At 41.6% G+C, this 21,518-nt stretch overlaps 1 protein-coding gene across 2 annotated transcripts; it reads right to left on the reverse strand.

Annotated features, from left to right (window-relative positions):
* Positions 1-3,953: 3,953 nt before the first annotated feature.
* On the reverse strand, positions 3,954-15,904 carry stat3 (signal transducer and activator of transcription 3 (acute-phase response factor)). Of its 2 annotated transcripts, XM_070847330.1 has the most exons (23): positions 15,769-15,904; positions 14,790-15,033; positions 14,046-14,138; positions 13,836-13,917; positions 13,583-13,683; positions 12,668-12,819; positions 11,945-12,103; positions 11,357-11,449; positions 11,158-11,217; positions 11,007-11,036; positions 10,828-10,921; positions 10,692-10,739; positions 10,443-10,526; positions 8,991-9,089; positions 8,718-8,853; positions 8,579-8,631; positions 8,393-8,487; positions 8,091-8,230; positions 7,783-8,001; positions 7,631-7,673; positions 6,064-6,123; positions 5,138-5,235; positions 3,954-5,033 (listed from the first exon to the last, which is right to left on the reverse strand). In XM_070847330.1, exons 1-23 carry the CDS (start codon positions 15,894-15,896, stop codon positions 4,993-4,995), a joined length of 2,352 nt encoding a protein of 783 aa, XP_070703431.1. In that variant the 5' UTR covers positions 15,897-15,904; the 3' UTR covers positions 3,954-4,992. The 2 variants fall into 2 exon arrangements, with proteins under 2 accessions (XP_070703431.1, XP_070703432.1); XM_070847331.1 differs by lacking the exon at positions 6,064-6,123.
* Between the last annotated feature and the right edge of the window lie 5,614 nt (positions 15,905-21,518).

Genomic DNA, 21,518 nt, shown 5'->3' on the forward strand with positions numbered 1-21,518 from the left:
CCTTTCTCTCTCTCTCTCTCTCTCTGACAAACCGCCCACTTCCGGCGTGTCTTGGGTGTCTGAGGGTGAACACACACTGTTTATATCGGTGCTGGTATTGATTGAATTTGGACTATAATGCTGGAAGGAAACGCCATGCAGTTCACCATCTAACTGCTAAGAGCAGTGTAATGCACAGTGAAGTGGACATGTGTGGAAGAGTTATACAGAATAAACAGGAAGGGAAATAGTCAATGAGCAGTAGGAGACACGTGCAGAGCAGGTTTACCATCATGTGTCTATCTGCTGAAAGTTGGATTCATTATTTCTCATATGTTTGTTTGTGCAGCAGTGCACACGTTAAAAATGACTAAAAATATATAAAACTAAAGAATCAACAACAACAGAATAACAGTTACAGTAATATTACCACTACTAGTAATAATAATATGATTGGTGCATGAATTAATTAGTGAATAAATGAAATGAGAGAGATTAAATTGCTCCCTCGTTGCTGCAGGTCATTAAGGTCGGACTCACTTTTCTGTGACTCGCTGTGATCAAAGCTGTTCTCTGCTGCACACAGTCACAAGCAGACCGCTTGATTAGATTAAGTCTAATCTACTGTACAGTAAATCTTCCATCCAACTCGGTGAATCGCTCCCAAATCTGTCGCCCTCAATCTGGAGAATAGCGACGCCGTCTGGTCCAAACAGGAGGCATCTTCACAGTTTGATTAGTTGCATTCAAGTGTCTGAAAATCACACAATCAGGCCCCAAAAACGGAACAGTCTCAGGCACCATTTGTGGCTGCACATCCACGTCTTTCACACAGCATGCACACACAGACAGATGAGCTGCTGGGGGACTAAAGATAAACCTGCCAAAATTAATTAGAGGACAATAGGCCTGGGGCAGAGTCACATGGAGTCACATAACACACACAAAATGGAACCAGCCACCATGTGAGTATTTGTTGAATGCTGCTGTTTGGGATCCCATAGAAAGACTTCAATTAATATCTTATTTAAAGAAATAGGAAAAGTAAAAGTATCCACTGGGAGGTTTGATCCTTTCTATGGACTCTTCTAATCCACAGAGGGTGAAATAAATGATAAATCAAACCAAAATAACATTTATTTTAATATATTACTGATCCAGGTGTTGCTGATTTTATGATCTGGGCAGCTTTAACCGTAACATAGTGTCACATGAGCTTATCGTGCAAAAAAAAGATGATCAAGTCAAAAAGGAATCCTCAAATGAAGTATAAGTATACTCAGACTCGTACCGTAGTACAGCACCACACAAGAAACAAAAAGTCCAGAGTTTGTTCTGAATGCTGCTGCTGACTGTAACCGGTGAGAGAACGGCTGTGATGCTGCAGAAATAAATGACTCGAAAGTCATCATTTCTATTAGCGCTCTCTCCCCCAAACACACACTCATCCAGTCACCACGCTGAAGCTTCATCAATTCTTCAGATTGACTGGCTGCAGGCCAGGACTGAAGGGTGACAGTTGCTTCCTCAGACAGCTGAGTCAGCAGCTGCTGACGGTAATAGCTGTGTGTTTCCACACCCCCCCATCTCCTCAAACCAGCCTGTGTTCACTTCCTATCACAGAGAAAAACAAGACACACAGACACAGCGAGCAGTGAAGGGCCAGACAGAGGCCCAGCGATGCACAGCCTGCTTCCTTAATGTCCCTGTTTGTCTAGCTGCTCCTTCTCAGCTGTCACACACTCTCCAGAGGACACACACTCGGGCTCATCACGTCAGCCGTGCGTTGTAGGCAAAGATGTAGTGGAGCTGCACACGCTGTTTTCACATCTCAGAGCTAGACTGAAAATATATAACAGACATCCAAGTAAAAAAGAACCTTTCAGATTTCTTCAGATTACTTGTCATGGTTTTAATTTCAGATCTCCATTATGCAATTTCTAGTATCCTAAACACATTGTGACCCACAGTTGGCATTATGACTAAAGAAAGGGAAATCTCAGATATCTAAACAATGCAGCTGCAGACATCCACAGATATGTTGTTACCAGTAAGAATGCAATTCTGAATATCCGTTTTGTTGGCCTAACTTACTGCATTTTTCCAATCTGTATCACCATATTTGTCACACTTTTACTCCTCGTAACTCTGGAAATGTATTTTTATTGTGTTAGAATGGCAGTTAAAAAGAACACAGGATTGATTTCCTGTGCAGTTAAGTTCTTATTTGTACCCACAAATGTTAGAAGTGGGAGCGTTCCGATTCATTATGTTCCCTTTTTGCACATAAACAGACCAAATAGAGTGGGTACGTCAAATACAGTGTTCATTTGGGCTTCATTTTAAAACAAGTATTCATCCCCAACTGAAAGCATATTGATGTTTGATACTGTGTCCTGGTTCAAGATTTCCAAAGTAGTTAAACTGGGCGGCACAGTTACAGCCTGCGAACAGACCAGGCTGTTATTTCATCACGACAAAGCAGTTCAGCGTTTAAGCAGCAAAATGTAAGATGGCCACAGCCATCCTCTTCCAGCTCTTCAGTTCAGACTCCCCTGTGCAAAGAAAAACATTTGTCCCTGTTGCTATGAAATATGTTAATCAGTAAGAATGTCTGCCTTTCAAAGCTCGTTCACCATCGAAGACCTGGTGCTGCTACCTGTTTCCTTCTTATAAGAAAGTGTCCTGTTCAGAAGTAATATGATGTTTTCCTCTTTTTATAGCAGGACTTCTGTACACACACATGAACCAAAGACACCAACAAACTATTTTCTGTTCTGTTCTGAGACACCTCAGGTATTTTCCTCCCGGACCAACAGCTCCTCATAGAGATAAAATGTTTACTGCTTGCATATTAATCATCACAGATTGCTTGTCGTAAATCTCTGCTAATGGCCTGAATTTCCCAGCTGCACTGGTAGATATCAGCACATTTCCAATCATATGTTTTTTCTGCTGATGCTGGTCCTCAGCCAGTTCCCCGAATGTTATACAGCTTCAGAATGAAGTCCACTCCAATAAAACCTGTTTTAGACTCCCTGTGTCAGAAAAGTGCTCTAATGTCTGTCTGTTCATCTGTGTGTGTGTGTGTGTGAGTGTGTGTGTGTGTGTGTGTGTGTGTGTGTGTGGGGGGGGGGGGGGGGTCCAAACACTGAACCAGAGGCAGTGACTTCCTCATGAAGCACCGTTTGGTGTATTCAAATATGATAAACAGGATATTTTAATAGCACCAGTTGGTCACTAAATGATACACAAATAAAATCACAGGTGTAATATGTCGGCAGCATGTTGAATGTGCAGCGCCATAGTATTCAGAAATGTTTGCTTATTAAAGGGACCGACTGTCCCTTAAATCCACAGCAGACATTTTGGTTGCATTGGAAAAAGCAAAGGTGTTCATGACAGTAACAATGACTCTATATAGTGTGACAGCGAGCCAGCATGCACTATATTAGGGCCCCGAAAATGAAGCAGCTAAATGGGATTCAGGCATCATTAAATTCATTATTTACACCTGTGCTTGTCCTGCTGTGGGAGTTTAAGTTAAAAAGGTGGTGGTTTGCTCCTGGAGTGAATCTTGAGATGCACTCAGTAAACAAACACAGGACCACAGGTTTGCTCTTTTCCACATAAATCTGCAAATATGTTTTTACTCAAAATGTTGAAAACCTGATTACAATAATAAACCAAACAAACATTATTAGCATAAACATGTTCATGCTGTTGTACAGATGTTTTACAGATGTTGGCTGACTGCTGTAGCATCAGCTCGTGTGAGTCCTGTTAAAGCAGTGACATGGTGATGTATCGTTGTTTATCATGTGGATGGAGCTTTTCCACCTCAAGCACCAAACCTGCTCTGATGCATATTGGACAGATGCTGTTAAACAATTTGTGAGTTTGTGATTCTTGAGCACATTTAACATGTTTGTGTAATTAAGTTCAAGCAGTCACACCAATGAAACAAACACTACTTTTAGTGCTAACTAGTTTTTATTGCCTTCTGTCAAATGAATAGTTACAGCATATTTTACAGAAACCTTCTTGCTAACTGACTCAACTGTATGAAAGGTTAAAAGTAAACCGCTACACATCTTACTGTGTACACTCTGTTAGAGTGAAATATCTTTCCAACATCCATGGTTATTTTGTGAGTTAGTCCTAAAATACATTTTTCATAAAATGATTTATATTACACATCTGATCACATCAGGTGAACGCAGGCACAACAAAAATATTCAAACCGCTAATTTCAAAAACCCAAGTGCAATTCACATGATCACAAATTACAGCATTTGAGTGGCAGTGACAAAAATCTGTTTTCAAAGCACCACTTTTACAGGTTACGTGTTTTTTCGTTTCTCACAACACTATAAGGGGGAAAAAAGCTCTCACTATAGTTTTTAATGCTTCAAATGGATCTCAGAAATAAATGAGGTGTTCAAAAACCATAATGAAACCATTTAAAATGAAAACCAAGCTGTTGTGGAACACTTGTGATATTACATTTGGCAGGGGTTAATAGCACGTCGAAACATAGTGAAAAAGACCGTTAAATGCATAAAAACAAGTCAAAGCAGAATTCTTAAAATGGCATAGCTTATACAACAATTATTCTTGTCATATTTCCCCAGTCAGTGAGAAGAACACGTTCATAGCCATTTTAAGAAGTCAATAACGCAAAAATACAATATAATTCATGATAACTGAGATATCTACGAAGAAAGGAAGAAGTGCTGAATGAGAGCAAGATGCTGCTTAAAATACAAGTCAGGTTTCACACACAGAGCTGCAGGTGGACAGTCAAAGTCTAAATAAATGGCAACGATTTTTATAAATGAACACCCGTCAAAGTCATTTGATTCGCTATGGTGTGAAAGTGAGTCATTTTTACACATGAACAAGAAACTGTACAGCCAGGCTGTGAGTGCAGAGGGGGAAAGAATCATCAAATCCTCTATCACAACATAAAATCACATCCCAACAAAGAAAAAAGACTGAAGAAGAATCTCTTCATATCGGCGATGCCACGTCCATGTCCAACGTGAGTGAATCTGAGGAGGAAATACAAAGAAGACCTTTTAATATGACTGTACATGCGTCTTCTTCTACGTGTATCTACATGTCTTTATTTGTCGCGTGTGTTTGTATAACTGACCCAAATGTCCCGGGTTAGCTTCAGCTTCGTTGTGCATCAGGGAGTCGAGGGTGCGAGGTGACATGGGGAACAGGTCGCTGGTGTTTCCAGAGTTTGTCCTGTGAACAAAGCAAACAAAAAAGACGGCATACTTGTACATTACAAATGAAGTGTCTACTGATGAACACACACTAACACACTTAAACATGGATTGCTGTGTGTGTCAGACTTCGTCGTTAGTAAAAAGGGCTGTGATGCTGATGCACATGAGTTGATAGCGAGTGAAAAAGTCACCCCATTAAAAGAGTGTAGATGGATCTGTGGTAAAACACTGATGAATTAATTACACTGGAAAGGACTGGGCAGGAGTTGAGGCTGTTGCATGACGTTTCCTGCATTTATTTCGACAGTGGAAAGCACATTAACAAAAAAATGCTCTGTTTTTTGTTAATGTGTTTTACATTGAATTGACGTCAATGACACCTTCTCTATGATAAATATCACAACAGCTGTTAGTTAGTGTGGATCGAACAGGCCATTTCCTTTTCTTTTGGTTCTTTGTTGAAATCTTGTCTGTTTTCTTGCAGAATTACGCAGTGATTTGGAATTATTTTCATCAATAACACGACTGTTATTTGAAATCTCTTTTCAATTTGGCTCAAACAATCATAGCAACAATACTTTGGACTGTTTAATCCATACAAATGGATTTGTTTGAGGAGGCAGAGTGTGACCTCTCCTGAGTGAAAACATGATGATTGTCAGGGAGGTGCTCTTGTATTAGTACTGAACAGGCAGTGAGGTGGACACACAAACAGGAATCGTGTAGGTGGGGATACTGCACTGATGACCCTGCAACCCACCCATCAAACATACAAACAAGATGACAAAATGCACACACAGCCCTACATGCCACCTCCCCCCCCCCCCCCCCGCCGAGCGCCTACCCTGGGAATCCGTTCCCAAGCAGCTCACTGTCCGGCAAGTCCATGAACACGGAGGGACACCTACGGAGACAGGTCGGGATCTCACTGAGCACACCTCACAAAGCCATCAAACCCACTAGCAACCAAAGCACAAATGGCCGACTGGCCTGTCACACTGTGGGCTCAGTCTGCCTCACTATCACACTCACCTTCAGCTCCTCTCCCATTCTCTTTTATTTTATGGTTTATCTCCACTACAAGTACAGTGTTTTAAATGATAACACTGGTATTTTTAATCCTGGGGGCAATTTTTACATATTTTGGCTTTTAAATGACTAGAACTTTTGAAATTGGTCCAGTGGATTGTCGAGGAGGGGCAACAAACAGTAGGTCCACTAAAAGAGCTTGTTTGATCCACTGACAGGCTCAGAGTGTTATTCTAAGTGTGTGACAGCATCATGGAAAGGATCCCTACAGAGAGAGACCTGGAAGATCCTTTTGGTTTAACCACAAACAGCCGTTATAGCGTTCTATTCAAGGCCACCAGATTCCATTGACAAAATCATAATTTTTACCTTGCATAACACAGGAGTGACTGATCTACTGCGGTCTCAATTGGTTAGTTTGTCTGTGTTAATATGTGTCACAAGAGTACTGTACTGGATCCAACTAAGCCATTAAGACACCAAAGTCACAAAATAACACAAACAAACTAACTTATTTAGACAGCGGTATACCAACAACTCTCATGTAAAATTAGTGTTTTTGTTAAGGGAGTCTGGCAGCTTTAAACTAAGTAATGTAACGGCTGTTTGTGGTTAAACAATAATGATCTTCCAGGTCTCTCTCTGTAGGGATCCTTTCCATAATGCTGTCACACACTTAGAATAACACTCTGAGCCTGTCAGTGGATCAAACAAGCACTTTTAGTGGACCTACTGTGATCTTCCCCAAAGGATTACATTACAACCATTGTCGCTCATTCGCTGCCCATTCTCAGCTTCTGATGGAGGTGATCTACTGGCCAAAATATGTAAGGGGCTCAGGTTTAAAAATGACCAGAGATATCATCTTGAGTGGGTTAGTTTGCTTGCTCAGAGCTCAGAATGGACGATGGTCTTTACTGTTTTGATTTTGAATGCAAACCTTAACACAAAGTGTTTCACATGGTTTATTTCATAATGAGCATTGAAATGAATTCCCATCAGAAACGCCAGGGGAAGACACCGCCTGATGCAAGATGTGAACTACAATCTGTCTGAAGTGAATCTACACATGATCTGCACATATCTTGGTTCCCAACACTTGAACAGGGTGATGGTCCCTCCACTAACAGGAATGACTCACACTCAGAGTAAAAACAGCTTGTTCTCTTTTCTTTGAAGATTTGGCAACACTTGCCACCCAAACGTTTAAGAAAAGGAAATGCAGACATCAGCAGGATTATTCTGAGATACATCTCATATGTATAAAAACAGACACCAACAGCTAGTGATAAGGGCCAGAATAAGGGGAGGTGACAGGGTGGCATGAGATCTGCCCGTAGATAATAAAGACTAAAGATGAGGGAGGAGTGACAGATACTTACGGGGTAACGCAGATGAACTTTGTCTTCAGATATGGCTGAGTAGCTGTTGAGAAAACAAAATGTTAAATGAATAAAATAACACGCACACGTAACAATAGGTGTTGTTCCTGTTAAACTGCATTGACAGTGTGTAGAAGAAGGCTGCGACGTACTGCTCGTAGAGTCTCCCATCTCTGGTTCAGGAGCTGCTTCTGGCCTGCAGTACTTCCCAAAAGCTTCCTCTTTGGGGATTTCAGGGTAGAGGTAGACCAGAGGTGAAACCAGGATGTTGGTGGCATCCATAATCTTGTAGCCCATGATGATGTCGGCGAAAGACATGCTGTTGAGCTGCTGCTTGGTGTAGGGCTCCACCGACTGGATCTGGGTTTTTCCTACAAACATTCAAGAACAATCAAGTGTCACAACAGAAAATACAATAAATCCTGGAAATGTGTAACAAAAAGTCAAAACCCCCACTCACCACTGATGTCTTTCTCTACCCATGTAAATGTAATGCCCCCCTCCTTGCTGCTCTCACTGAAGCGCAGCAGGAAGGTGCCCGGAGGTTTTGGACTAAGAATGGCCCTCTCCCTCTCCTTACTGATAAATCCCATGATATACCTGTGCAAAAACAACAGGAAGTCATATGGCTAGGTCTATTTTGAAGTCTATTTTAAAACTGTTGACTATTGCGTGTCAGAACAATTTCTGTGATATGTAACCCAGCTAACAGGTACTTCCAGCGACTGCTCGGGGACCTGTAAACAAAGGACGACCTCTCACCCTTCATTCCACAGTGCCAGGATATATTTCTTCACCAGGTCAATGATGTTGTCCAGCCACACCCAGAAGGAGAAACCTTTACCAGCCATGTTTTCCTGCGAAGAGGAAGGAGAAAAATAACTCACAATACAATGGCAAGATGACGGAGTGAACCATATGGCCATATGTGGCTGGTAGGTGAAGTACCTTACAAAACTTGGCCCAAGTAATCTGACAGCCGGAGTAGTTGACACAAGGCCCTGGATGAAGAAGAATAATATCACAGATGAGTATATGTTCAACATTTACCACATAGTTTTTGGAGACGTTCGACATGACAGCTCACCTAGTAATTTCTCAGCCAGTGTGGTGAGCTGCTCGATGGTCAGGCCTCTCTTGGTGGTGGAGGAAAACTGCCAGCTCAGAACCTCAGCTACCTGGTCCCATGTCCCCACGGGAGGCTTGGTGAAGAAGTTCACATTCTGTACAGACACAGATAGGCCCAGATAGATTAAAAACATGATTTGATTCACCACAAACACATGCACGACTGTAAACTGTGTAAACACTCTCACCCCGGAAGCTTTCAGCCCCTTTCCACCAGAGGGTGCTGTCTTACCTTTGGGTGGTTGGTGAGCATGTTGTACCACAGGATGGAAGCCCAGGCATTGGGCATCTGGCAGATGTTTGAAATCACTACCACGGGCAGGGAATGAGTCTGCACAAGAGGAAGAAAAATGTGTGTCAGTATCTTCTCTTTTTTATTCCTTGCTGACATTTACTCTTGTACAATCATGTGAAAATGTCTCCGTCTCCGAAAGAGGTCTAATCATCATTACTGCTCTGACACCTAGAGGGCATGCTGCTGATGTTAGTGCAGGATGTTCCAGAGGTGGGACCAAGTCATTGTTTTGCAAGTCACAAGTAAGTCTCAAGTCTTTGCCCTCGAGTCCCAAGTCAAGACTGACAAGTCTCAAGTCAAGACCCAAGTCCTACCATTTGAGTTTCAAGTCCTTTCGAGTCCTTTTAACAACAGAGAAATAATATTTACACAGATCATGTATGCTACAACATCTGTATTTATTCAAACCTTTTTTATCTTTGGGTTTGGGGAAAGTAGCAAGTCTTTTCAAGTCAAAAGGGTCAAGTCCAAGTGAAGTCACGAGTTACTGATGTTAAAGTCCAAGTCGAGTTGCAGGTCTCTTTACATTTTGTCAAGTCGAGTCTAAAGTCATCAAATTCATGACTCGAGTCTGACTCGAGTCCAAGTCATGTGACTCGAGTCCACACCTCTGGGATGTTCTAGTGTAAAAAGGGTTGTCCTTTGTCCAGCAACTCATACAAACCCAGTGATGAGGGTTTGATCTGAGAGTGTGAAAAAATGGTACAATAATGAAAAACATGAAATTCAAATGGAAATCTATTAAATCTATTAAATGTGTTGTGTGAAGGCCACAGAGGATGAATCTATAGTGCGGCTGAAGGTACCACTGAACTAGGAAATGTCAAGTAATAAGCAGTAGCAGCATCTTCTGACTAATAATCAGGGCTGAAACTAACAATTGTTTTCATTATCATTTAACTGATTGATTAGTTGCTTAGTCGCTAAATTTCAGAAAATGCTGATCATTGTTGACCAATGTTTTGTGTCGTCAAATGACTTATTTTGAAAGAGAAAATTATGACATTTGAAAAGTTGACGTCAGGCGATTATTTCTTGGGAAAATGACTCAAAACCATCCGTTGATTATTAAAACAGTTATAGATTAAGACATGACAACTAATCGGTTAATCAATTGATCGTTGCAGCTCTACTAATAATGCAAACAAATATTATCCGAGATAGATGAGGGAGACTTTTGTTTTACAATGAAACTAAAACTTTGCTTCAGCAGAAATATTCAGTGTCAGTTGCGCTGCCTTAACTTGGGTGTGGGCTGTAAGTGTGTAGATAGAGGATGTTAGTCTTTATCATTTCACGGCTGTGGTGTCGGAGATGATTCATTTGCCCGGTGACACGCTCTGTAATCGGGTGTCGAACAACCATGTGACACAGATGCACGATACTGACCTCCAGATCAATCTTCAGGCCTTGGTGATAGACTTCCGTCTCAAAAGTGATGAGATGGAGCTCCTCCGTGACAATCAAAGAGGCCTAGAGGAGGCAGATCATTCAAAAAATAAACTGCACGGACTGTCCATGTGTATCAAAGGAGGTTAAACCAGAACTTATCATCCCTACACACAGAATATAGGCATCTTAATTATAATTTGAGCATTAAATTGCACTATCCCACAAAGTGTTGGAAACAGTACTCACATCACTGTTGGTCCGGCCACCATTTCCACATCTCTGTTCTCTTAGGGTCTGCAACAAACAGGAAGTTAAGTGCTGAACTGAAGGCTTTTATCAGAGAACTTCATCAACCAGTAAGAGTTTTACCTCTATAACTCACCAAGTGTTTAAACTCTGCTGACAGGCTGCCATTGTTGGATTCCTCCATGTTCATAACTTTTGTGTTGGTGCCGAGGATGTTAAACTTTCGTGACCTAAAATAAATAAAGGAGCAGCAGAAAGTGAGACTGAGTTTATTGTACGTTGTTTTAGAGAACTCTCCTGTTCTTAAAGTCTTACCCTCGAATTGCAGCCACATCTCCAGATTCCCTGAAAAACACACAGTAATAATCAGTAAAGTAGTAACCTCTGCTAATGTCTTCAATCAAATCAGTGTCTTACTGATCAAAACTTCATAGAAATGTTAAAGCTCAGATTAACAAGAACTCACTTGTCAATGCAAACTTTTATTTTCAACTGGTAATTGAGTTCAGGAAACTTCACCAGTAACCTGCAACACAAAGAAAAACGAAACGTTGTCCACAAAGTTCATATAAAAAGATGTCTCTCTCTCTCATATGGGACATACAATGTTGAATGAAAAAACTGCATATGTTGTTTCTGATACAGCGTTACAGCCAGCGTCTTACCTGACTTTATTTGTGAACTGCACTCCAGTTTTTATGACCAGAGGCCTGTCTGGATGCATGGGCATACAAGGCTGTCTTTCAACCACAAAAGCACTGGAAGACAAGAGTGTATCGAGTTTCAGAGGAAATTCTAGTAAATCAATCAACATCTGGTGAAGAGAATATTAGATCAAAGGTCTTGTTACTAATGGTTTGCAGCTATTAAGCGCATCTCACGGTCTTCCATTAGAGAACAGGGATGGCTCAGGTGTCATCACACACACACTACAAACACACAGTGGGGTCCAAAAGTCATGAGAATCTCTAATATTTTCACAAAAAAAAACTGTAAATAACGATAAAGTTTGAGGATTCAGAAACATTTAAGAACATAAGAAGCTATAACATTTAAAGCAAAGAAGATTTAAGATTCTGCACATCATTGGCAACCACATTTAAGCAAATTTGTGGTATTGATCAACTGAACTCCTTTGTACAAAAGGGGAAGAAGATAATCTGAACAGAGCTTCAATCGAAGCGAAACAACTAAATGAGACCTTTGGTACAAAGGAGCTCAGTTGCACAGTGAAGATCTGTCACATGCAGTACCTCTTCATTAGGTTTCTGAACAAGTCCACGATCTTCTCCTCCAGGGCAGGCCGGTGCTGGATGATGGGGTCTCCTTTGTAGGACACCTTCTGCTGAAGCTCCTCCAGCTTCTTGATCTGCTGACGAATCTGGAGCTGGGACTCAGCCAATGATGTTATCCTGGTTGCAAAAGTTGAGGTTAAACTGCTTGATGAATCATTTCCCTGGTTGTCAGCATGTTACAGCTTGATGTTTGCATAGATAAATGATAAGTAGAGCAATGTCGACACCAAAGTCAGCCAGTGAGTCAACTTATGAATACTCGCTTTATACAGTGATCATAATCATGCTTCTTCTCATGATTCTTGATGATTTAGGGATTAAGAAACATTACGGCGCTACAGGTTGTAGCCGCATCTTGACCATTGGTGGTCACAAGATATTTTTCATTTGATTATGTTTCATTATATCCTATCCTATAGGCCTGCTTTCATCAAAATAAACATTAAAAGAAAAATTATTTATGCAGGAAAAAGAAAGACCTATGCAGCAGGAAAGGAAAAGATTTTCTCATGTGGTTAAAGCAGAATGGGAGCATGAATCTAATAACTGATGCACCTACAAAAACCACCAGTGTATCAACAAAAAAAACACTTTTTGTTATTTAATATTAATCAATCATTGGTCATTAATGTGGTAGACAACTGATTTAAGATATTGCTTGACTTTTGCATTCCTTGTTACCATGTTTCGAGGCGATCCAGGCAGATGTTAGGTGGACCTCCAATACAGGCAATTTGCTGTCTTCTCTTCCAATCTGCAAGTTCTTCATCTGTCAGGTTCTTCTGGACGTAATCCATGGCGGTCAGCAAGCCTCCCATCTCTGTCACAATTTGCTAAAAGATAACAAGGACAGCATGCGTTAAACATAGTCAATGATCACCTTTCTGAGGGCTAAAGCTCGTGTTCGGGATTCAAACGATGGCTGTGCTAACATTCAGGTGGAAGACCCAAGTATTCAGAACAATCTGTAACTTTAAAAAGGTGTTACACGTCCTACACTGTTCTACTATCTATTAATAATTGTCAAATTAATTGGTACAGCTATTATTAACGTACATCATTTTTTCTCAAACAACACACTTCTCCTTTTCTCCTTTTGCAAAGACAATGCAACTCTTTTTTAAAAAAAACAAAAAACAAAGATTCCTCCTCTAGTTTTGTGCCGTTAATCAATCCAGAAAATTTCACATAAAGTCAAAACTGACAGCCCAGCATGTAAAAAAGCAGTATGGAGGACAGCATCTGGTTTCACAGCGGTACTGGCAGACAACTACAATGGTGGAGTGTCTTTTGCTGTTTGTGCGAATCAACAACCCCAAGCTGGGTGAGGCCCTGTAGCACAGCTCCATGAAACTAGAGGTGATGATCTATTCGGTTGTAACTAAATAAAGCCAATTTATATTTGACACTCAAAAGACTTTTGCACATCTCAAATGTACAGGTGTGCAGACTACTCTTAATAATGATGCTTTTTTCACATATTATTAACAAGTACCTTCTTGGTTTCACTTCAGGCACTCGAGACAATCTTAACTGTCACATTTCTTTCTCACACATTCTGGCTTAACTCACAACACAGTAATAGTAGACACCCACCCTCCTGAGCTGGTCCAGGGCGCTCAGCATCTGCTCCAGCTGAGCCATCTTCTGTCTGGTAGCAGCTGCTTGGGTGTTCCCATTTAGGTCCTGGGACAACTCTGAACAGGGGGTGGACATGTGATGGGTCAGAAAACACATCTGATTCATTTGATCTATATCAAACAATAAATGTTCATCGTAGACTGAGTTAAAATGCTTCCAACAAATCAATGCCACTGCTGAAGTTGAGAAATTATTCATTAGAATATACCTCCTTGGCTTTTCAATGTCTTGTAATTGAAGTCAAAGTCATCCTGCAAGTTCTCCAGCATTTTCATCTTCTGCTCCATATCCTAAAGAAAAACATATTGTGAATTATATAGTTGTGACAAGACAACTGCTGTCAAAGTTTGGTGCTGTTCAGGGTTCTTTGTACTGCATATTCAAATACTTCATCAGTGATTCTCTTAATGAAACTAACCTGCACACGCTTCCTGATGTCTTGAAGGTTGTGCTCCAGGATCTGCTGCTTCTCTGTCACTACTGTCCCAGTGGGATGAGCTGCCTGTCCATCCTTCAAAAGAACAAAACAAACTATGTAGAACCATTGCCTGGACTCACTAATTACTTGCTTTCTGGTTAAAATGTCTGTGTGATTTGGTTTAAAAGAAAAAAGGTTGCTGCACGCCTTGCGTTTGCTTCTCTCTTGCATTAGGTGTCACGATTTTCTAGTGTTTTTTTTTTTTTAGATGTGCATAAAATGTTGTCAACTTGTCAGCAGAGGGTACAGAGTCGCTTGTTAATGTCACACTTGGTCCAGGCAGCCAATCAAATCAAGTATGAGGCGGGCTTTACATTACAGCCTGTTGTGAAGCCAGTAGATGTGGGTGAGTAACATGATTTAATTAGAATGAACTATACAATTCAGGTTCATCTCATTATTCAAATACTTAACAACCAACGCAGGCAGAGAGTTATGTGAGCAACCAAGTGATTCTCACTGGTGAGTATAATGCTGTTTACCATGCTGATACGATAGTATATGATAGCTAACTAGTTATCTGTTGCTTGATGCGCTTTGCCATGGCATTTCTGAAGCAGCTGTGCCTGTAGAGACGCATCTCTTACTGATTGACCCCTCACTATTGTACCACCAAAAATTCATGAAGTGAGCTCTTTAATGTAATATGAATGCTACAGCTTGGTTAGTGTAGATCTTCTCTACCTGTGTAGCAGAGGTGGCAGTCTGCAGCAGCCGCTGCTCCTCCCACAGGCAGCGGGCAACAATGCGGGCAATATCCATTGGCTTCTCCAAGTATTTGCTCTGCAGATGCTGTTTAATCCTGCGCAGGTTATGCTGGTAGAGCACATTATTCTCCTGCAGGAAACGGCTGTACTGCTGGTCTATTTCTCCCAAGAGGTTGTGAAACACCAGTGTGGCGTGTGACTCCTTGTTGGCAGCGTAAGCCCTTATAAAGCAGAAGATTATCAGGATATAATTATTTCAGTTTCAAGTTATTCAAACTCATCCCTATATCCACTGTTCATGCCGCCTTCACAACTGGTTTTTGGATTTCATCAAAACATCCTGTATCCAACATGAAGGAAATCTTAATTTTTCTTCCTTATGACCATTCTGCACCTGAATCTGGGTCTACATCAAAATACATTAATAAAAAATCATGCTGATCGGTTGATGGTTGCCACGTTCTGTGGACAATGCCTAAATGCTGGATGCCAGATGGTGTGGCTATCTGCACTAAAACTAATCACTTGTTCCTTGGCCTTTGGCCTAACCCTCCGAAAATTGTAATCGAAACCTTTAGAGCAGGTTTTAAGATATGCCATTAAACAATCCCACAGAAAAATATGACTGAAAGTATAAAAGTATAACTGCTATTTTAATTTGGCTCTCAAAAGAGAGAAAAACGTGTTACTCTAAACAGAATTGTTCAGGTGCAGTGTGAAACATAGTAGGCCTGAGATCCCTGTAGAAGTGTCATAAGGGAAGAAAAAGGTATGATAAGGAAGCAGGTTGCAGTGATTGGTAAAATACAACAGCTGTCCATGTGACAAAATATCAGCAAGTCATGGTGAGTGGCCAAATGCCAGAGTGGAGGGAGTGGAGGATAAAAGGGATGTAATGGCACAAACAGGAGGAACAAAATGCGTTTTCATAAAAGAGATCAGACATTATTTCTCACCAGTCTTGACTTTCAATCCAGGGGGCAAGGAACTGCCGCAGCTCCATGGGGAAGCTGTCACTGTACAAGTGGTAGAGCTGCTCCAGATACCTGGTCTCCAGCTGCTGTAACTGGTTCCACTGAGCCATCCTGACATACACCTAAAACCTACACAGACAGAGACAGGGTTGATAACATAAGTCAAGCAGTAAGCCCCATAAACGTCTCCGGTAAGACACACACTGATAGTTAATAATAAAATAATTGTTTAATAAAAACCAAAAAAAACTGTGCCACATGGCTTGAAGCAGTAACTCTCACAGAGAAATAGCTAAATGTCAGATTTTCTCTGAAAATGGTGACAGGCTCACGAGAGGCCGCCTGTTCAGCACAGTTACTTCCTGTTCAACTAAACACGACGCCTCCACTGAGAAATACAGGGCGACACGAACAGCTGTCAGCTCCCTAAATAGATAGGAATTAATGATCTTTGGCTGAGGTTTTGTCCCACTTGCATTCACAAGGAACAATAGAAAAATCACACTTCATTATCTTTGCCGTTGAATAAAGCTATTGTAGGTAGGTTTTATTCGTCAGAACTTTTTATAGGTTCCATCATATTACATTTCTGAGGAGAACAATGCAATCTGATCAATATGCTCTTATTAATCCTCAGCTGCTTGCAGAGCCAACTATTCCCCATCCACATGGTAGGTTGAGCGAGCATTCTCCTCTTACCAACAGCAGGCTACACTGTTCCCTGGAGAAACAGTGTTCCTGGGAGGGAGACTGTTCTCTAACAATAACCAGACACTCAATAGAGCCAGCGCAGAGCTGTTTCCTCTAGCATCCATATTAAATGACCAACTGAAGTCTTTGTTTAAGCCTCTTGCATAACTTTTAGATACTGTTGCATGATCAGGGTCAGTGGTTAGTTCTTCAGCGACACTGCACAATACTGTGTAGCACAGTACAGTACGGTACAGTACGGTGCAGTGTGCGAGGCAGAATATAGACACAAGCCTGAAGTTTGGCATAGCTCTGGTCCTTTGAAACTAATGACTCAGACATGTTCTTAACAAGAAAGCTGGTTTCTGTTTCCAAGACCTAAGATATTGCTCTTGCAGATAGAAAGCACAGATAGCGCCGTCAAGATTTGAAAAATGTTCAAACAACGACACAACAACTGTTTGTTTATTTTCATCACCAACACTGTACTAGATAAACTGCTTCAATAATTAGTCTGGTGTTTTGTCTGTTTATACATCAGGGGACGGAGCATCAGAAACCAATCAATCAATCTTTATTTATATGGTGCCAATTCATAACAAGTGTTATGAAGAAGTGTCTTGAGAGTATTAGTTATTATATAATTATTCAAATTTCATCTCACACTGTACCAACACAGACTGAGCATTATAAGCATCACAAAAAATACAATTTACTGCAAAGTGACATTTTTCTGTCTTCTTCCACCTCAGAAAATGTGTAAATATCCTATGGTGTAAATATTTATTTCATTTCATCACAACCATATATTTATATTTATATTTGCTATTTTTGCCTTTTCTATTGCTTTGTTTTTTTTTTTCCACTCTCCCTGTTTATATTGTTGCTGCTGTAACAAGAAAATTTCCCCCTATGGGGGATCAAATAAAGAAAGTCTCAAGAAGACAATCTGGCAAACTGTAGGGGACATGTATGTTTGGTTTCACACGAGTGAAGTCAGTTCCCCAAAGAAGCCACAAGAATTCAGTTAAAACAAAGGTGTTCACTGACATCATATGGGTGAGGGGTGATTTAAGATATGAGTTTTCATGTGACCCACGTTCCTCTTTCTCATGAAACGTGAAAGAAGGTGCATCTGCATGGTGGTTTTTTTCAGGGAATGTGAGAGGATCACCTCAAAGAGCAGTTGAGTCATTACACAATGATGAGAGGATTTAATTTTTTCATCATTAACTTAAACTCACCACCTAAAATCAAGTGGCTGGACTACTCTGACACAGTTTAGCCCCTCTGTGATACCTCTGCAGGATTATATTCAAAGATAAGAGGCAAAGATTATAGGTCCACAAACCTGAACATATTGGCTGTTGTTTATTTATATTTTCCTTCAGCTTTTTCATTTAAAGATGTGCAATTGTGCCAATTTTTACTGGTTTCACTCACTGACTTTAACTGTCTCACTGACTTGTATGACTTTTGTTTTTATTTTCTGTCCATTTTATTGTTTATCAATTGACTGCGAGGTCCTGTGAGCTACTGTCTGTCTGTCTGTCTGTCTGTTTATAGCCAAATACTGATCCACCTGCCAAGGTAAGCTTGTGTCCAAACCAACACATTTCGTCATATTTGCCTTTGTCTGAGCTTTGAAACTCAATTGTGCCAGAAATGTGGACAGCCAGATGCAAGCTGTTTGTCCTGTTTCCGACGCTCTGCAGTCAGGTGGTACCAACAGTAACATACAATGTGATTCCTTAAATCATGTTGCTGATATTCCAGGAAGTATTTCCTTGAATAGATAAACAAAGCAGGAACCATGCCAACTATGAATTTTATGGTTTCTGTAAACACAGATACTACAAATATCCTGCTATTGTGCAAGTCATTCAGCATAATTTATGCATTTCAAGGACAGTCATGCTTATTAATCTGAAAACAGTGATTACAGTCATTAGTGTGCTGTATCACTATGACTATCACTATCACTCTGCTCTGAAGAGGTTATTTTGAAAGATCAGACCGAGACCCTGTGAGGGTCTGGACAGAAAAGGGACTGAATCACAGTGCAAAGTGTCAGACATGATGGGACAGAGATGGGACAGAGGTGGGACAGAGGTGGGACAGAGGTGGGACAGATGGGACAGAGATGGGACAGAGGTGGGACAGAGGTGGGACAGAGGTGGGACAGAGGTGGGACAGAGGTGGGACAGAGATGAGACAGAGGTGGGACAGAGATGAGACAGAGATGAGACAGAGGTGGGACAGAGGTGGGACAGAGATGAGACAGAGGTGGGACAGAGGTGGGACAGAGATGAGACAGAGGTGGGACAGAGGTGGGACAGATGGGACAGAGGTGGGACAGAGGTGGGACAGAGGTGGGACAGATGTGGGACAGATGTGGGACAGATGGGACAGAGGTGGGACAGAGGTGGGACAGATGTGGGACAGATGTGGGACAGATGTGGGACAGATGGGACAGATGGGACAGATGGGACAGAGATGGGACAGAGGTGGGACAGAGGTGGGACAGAGGTGGGACAGAGGTGGGACAGAGGTGGGACAGATGGGACAGAGATGAGACAGAGGTGGGACAGAGATGGGACAGATGGGACAGATGGGACAGAGATGAGACAGAGATGGGACAGATGGGACAGAGATGGGACAGAGATGAGACAGAGGTGGGACAGAGATGGGACAGAGGTGGGACAGAGATAGGACAGAGATGGGACAGAGATGGGACAGAGGTGGGACAGAGATGGGACAGAGGTGGGACAGAGATAGGACAGAGATGGGACAGAGATGGGACAGAGGTGGGACAGAGATGGGACAGAGGTGGGACAGAGATAGGACAGAGATAGGACAGAGATGGGACAGAGATGGGACAGATGTGGGACAGAGATGGGACAGAGGTGGGACAGAGATAGGACAGAGATGGGACAGAGATGGGACAGAGGTGGGACAGAGATGGGACAGATGTGGGACAGAGATAGGACAGAGATGGGACAGAGATAGGACAGATGGGACAGAGATAGGACAGAGATGGGCGTGACAGCAGAGGGAAAACACAGAACAATGAGCTGGTTTCAGAGGGTCCAAGCATGCATCCCACAGCTAACTTCACTGTCCAGCCCTGTTTAACAGACACAGCTGATAAACTAGACGACCACAGAAAACATAAAAGAGACTCTTGGTTGTGATATCATCAGGCTTAGCTTTGGATTAAAGGTGGTAACTTTGCTAACTTATGTAACAGGGAAACGCAGAATGGCGTCTCAAGCATGAATAACTTATAAGTCACGATGCTGCAACTCAGCTTTATGGATGGTGTCGTTATTAATGCATCAAAAGAGATCAGCTGCAATTTAAACAAACCCCACTTTATTTAGGGTCCTGACAAATACAAATACTCCATAAATGCCAAAAGCAGAAGTGGTGATATTGACTTACCTCGCTCGTTGTGACTCCTTTGGAAAGTTCCTCTGTAAACTTTCTCCTAAAAGAAACACTGGCAATAACTAACTGTCACTGCCAGGAAAAACTTTAAGTTAAAAAAAAAACTGAGCACACAAAAGCGAGAGAGAAGACGCAGAAAAAGGCCGTGACTGTGTACCTTTCTTAGACCACACGGGAAACAGTTCTTCGAGGTAAGCACGGACCTTTTCACCGAACATATACCCCATACTGCAGTCTTTCCAGCCACACAAACCCGGAGAAACCCTTTATTGACAGCTCTAACAACCAATAGTAGTCCGCATCTCGACTGTAGCCAATCAGAATGCAGCTTCTAAACAAGAAAGGCGGGACTTCACGGTGGTTTGGTTGAGAACGTCGTGTTTACTCCTGTGGCAACTGCGCTGTTCCCTTCGTAACACCCTCCCTGCGCGGGGCCTACAGAGTGGGCCTGGGCGCTTACTTACCGCGGAGGGAGGCGGAGCACTTCGACGGAACAGCCAGGCTGGAAGTCATCTGAGTTACTGGCAGTGCCGACGTCATCAAGAGTGTAATAACACCAGTGCAGTTCATTATTGACCTGCTCTCATCTCAATTCTGGCTTTAGCCCAGCATTGTCTCACAGTGAGGGAGCAAATACAATCAAACTCATAAACTGGCACATGTATAGCGCGGTGGGCATATAACAGGGTCATAAATTAGGTGAAATAAATTTATAGGTTGTGTAAATTATTCAGTAAGCTTTTATTTATAAGGCGAATATAAACACAACAGAAAAGACAAGCTTTATTATTTGATTATGAATCAATAACACCAAGAGCAATTATGCATTACACAGTGTGGCGGCATTGTGACTGATTTCAAAATGACATATCGTGTCTCCATATGAGTTGTGCATGACCTACCACACCAGCAGGCTGCCTCAGTCTTTTAATAACCAGTAACTCAAAACAAGGTGTAATATACATGTAGCACAAACACACATCTTTAAAAAACAAAAAAAAAAAAGAAAAAAGGGACCAATATCTTACAAGTGTTTCAATGTTTGATGTGTTAAATCAAAAATAAAGTATACGCCAATGTGATTTCACGGGCCTGTAATCAATTTCGTTTTTGTTTTGTGAACTTTCCACTTCATGCTGACATAAACGTGGAGTTTCACTAAAATGTCAATGTGAGAATATACACACATACTTACTCTTCACACACACACACACACACACACACACACACACACACACGCCTTTTCTCGATCCTCGTCACTGCTCTCTACCCTGTTCAGTGCTCAAGGGGAGCACTCTCCTTAATTGCATTCCCCAGCCCATTGATTATCTTAATGGTGCTCCATGCTACACAGGGGCTTCTGCATGTCTGCACCACATCAAGATCACACACACAGTCTCCAGGGAGGAAAATGGAAGCCGTACATTCACTTTCCTCTTGTCCGGAGCCACGTGCACTCGCATTTCATGATCAAAAGTGTCAAGGACTGAACAGTTTACATAGAGCTCAAAATAATTACAGTCCAAGATATCAGAGCTTCCTCTAATCCTTCATTATGGTCTCCTCTAAATTACAAAGATAAGCTCATTTTA

This window comes from Pempheris klunzingeri, chromosome 17 (assembly GCF_042242105.1).
Source record: "Pempheris klunzingeri isolate RE-2024b chromosome 17, fPemKlu1.hap1, whole genome shotgun sequence".
Lineage (NCBI taxonomy): Eukaryota > Metazoa > Chordata > Actinopteri > Acropomatiformes > Pempheridae > Pempheris > Pempheris klunzingeri.

What these genes read in the sequence shown, in the direction of transcription:
- stat3 (XM_070847330.1), bottom strand. Translation starts at nt 15,896, where the DNA reads ATGGCTCAGTGGAACCAGTTACAGCAGCTGGAGACCAGGTATCTGGAG. An exon ending in GTGGCCGGACCAACAGTGAT is followed by an intron (nt 10,527 to 10,691) that starts GTGAGTACTGTT and finishes TGCCTCCTCTAG; the next exon opens with GCCTCTTTGATTGTCACGGA. An exon ending in AAGTTCATCTGCGTTACCCC is followed by an intron (nt 6,124 to 7,630) that starts GTAAGTATCTGT and finishes CTGTCTCCGTAG; the next exon opens with GTGTCCCTCCGTGTTCATGG.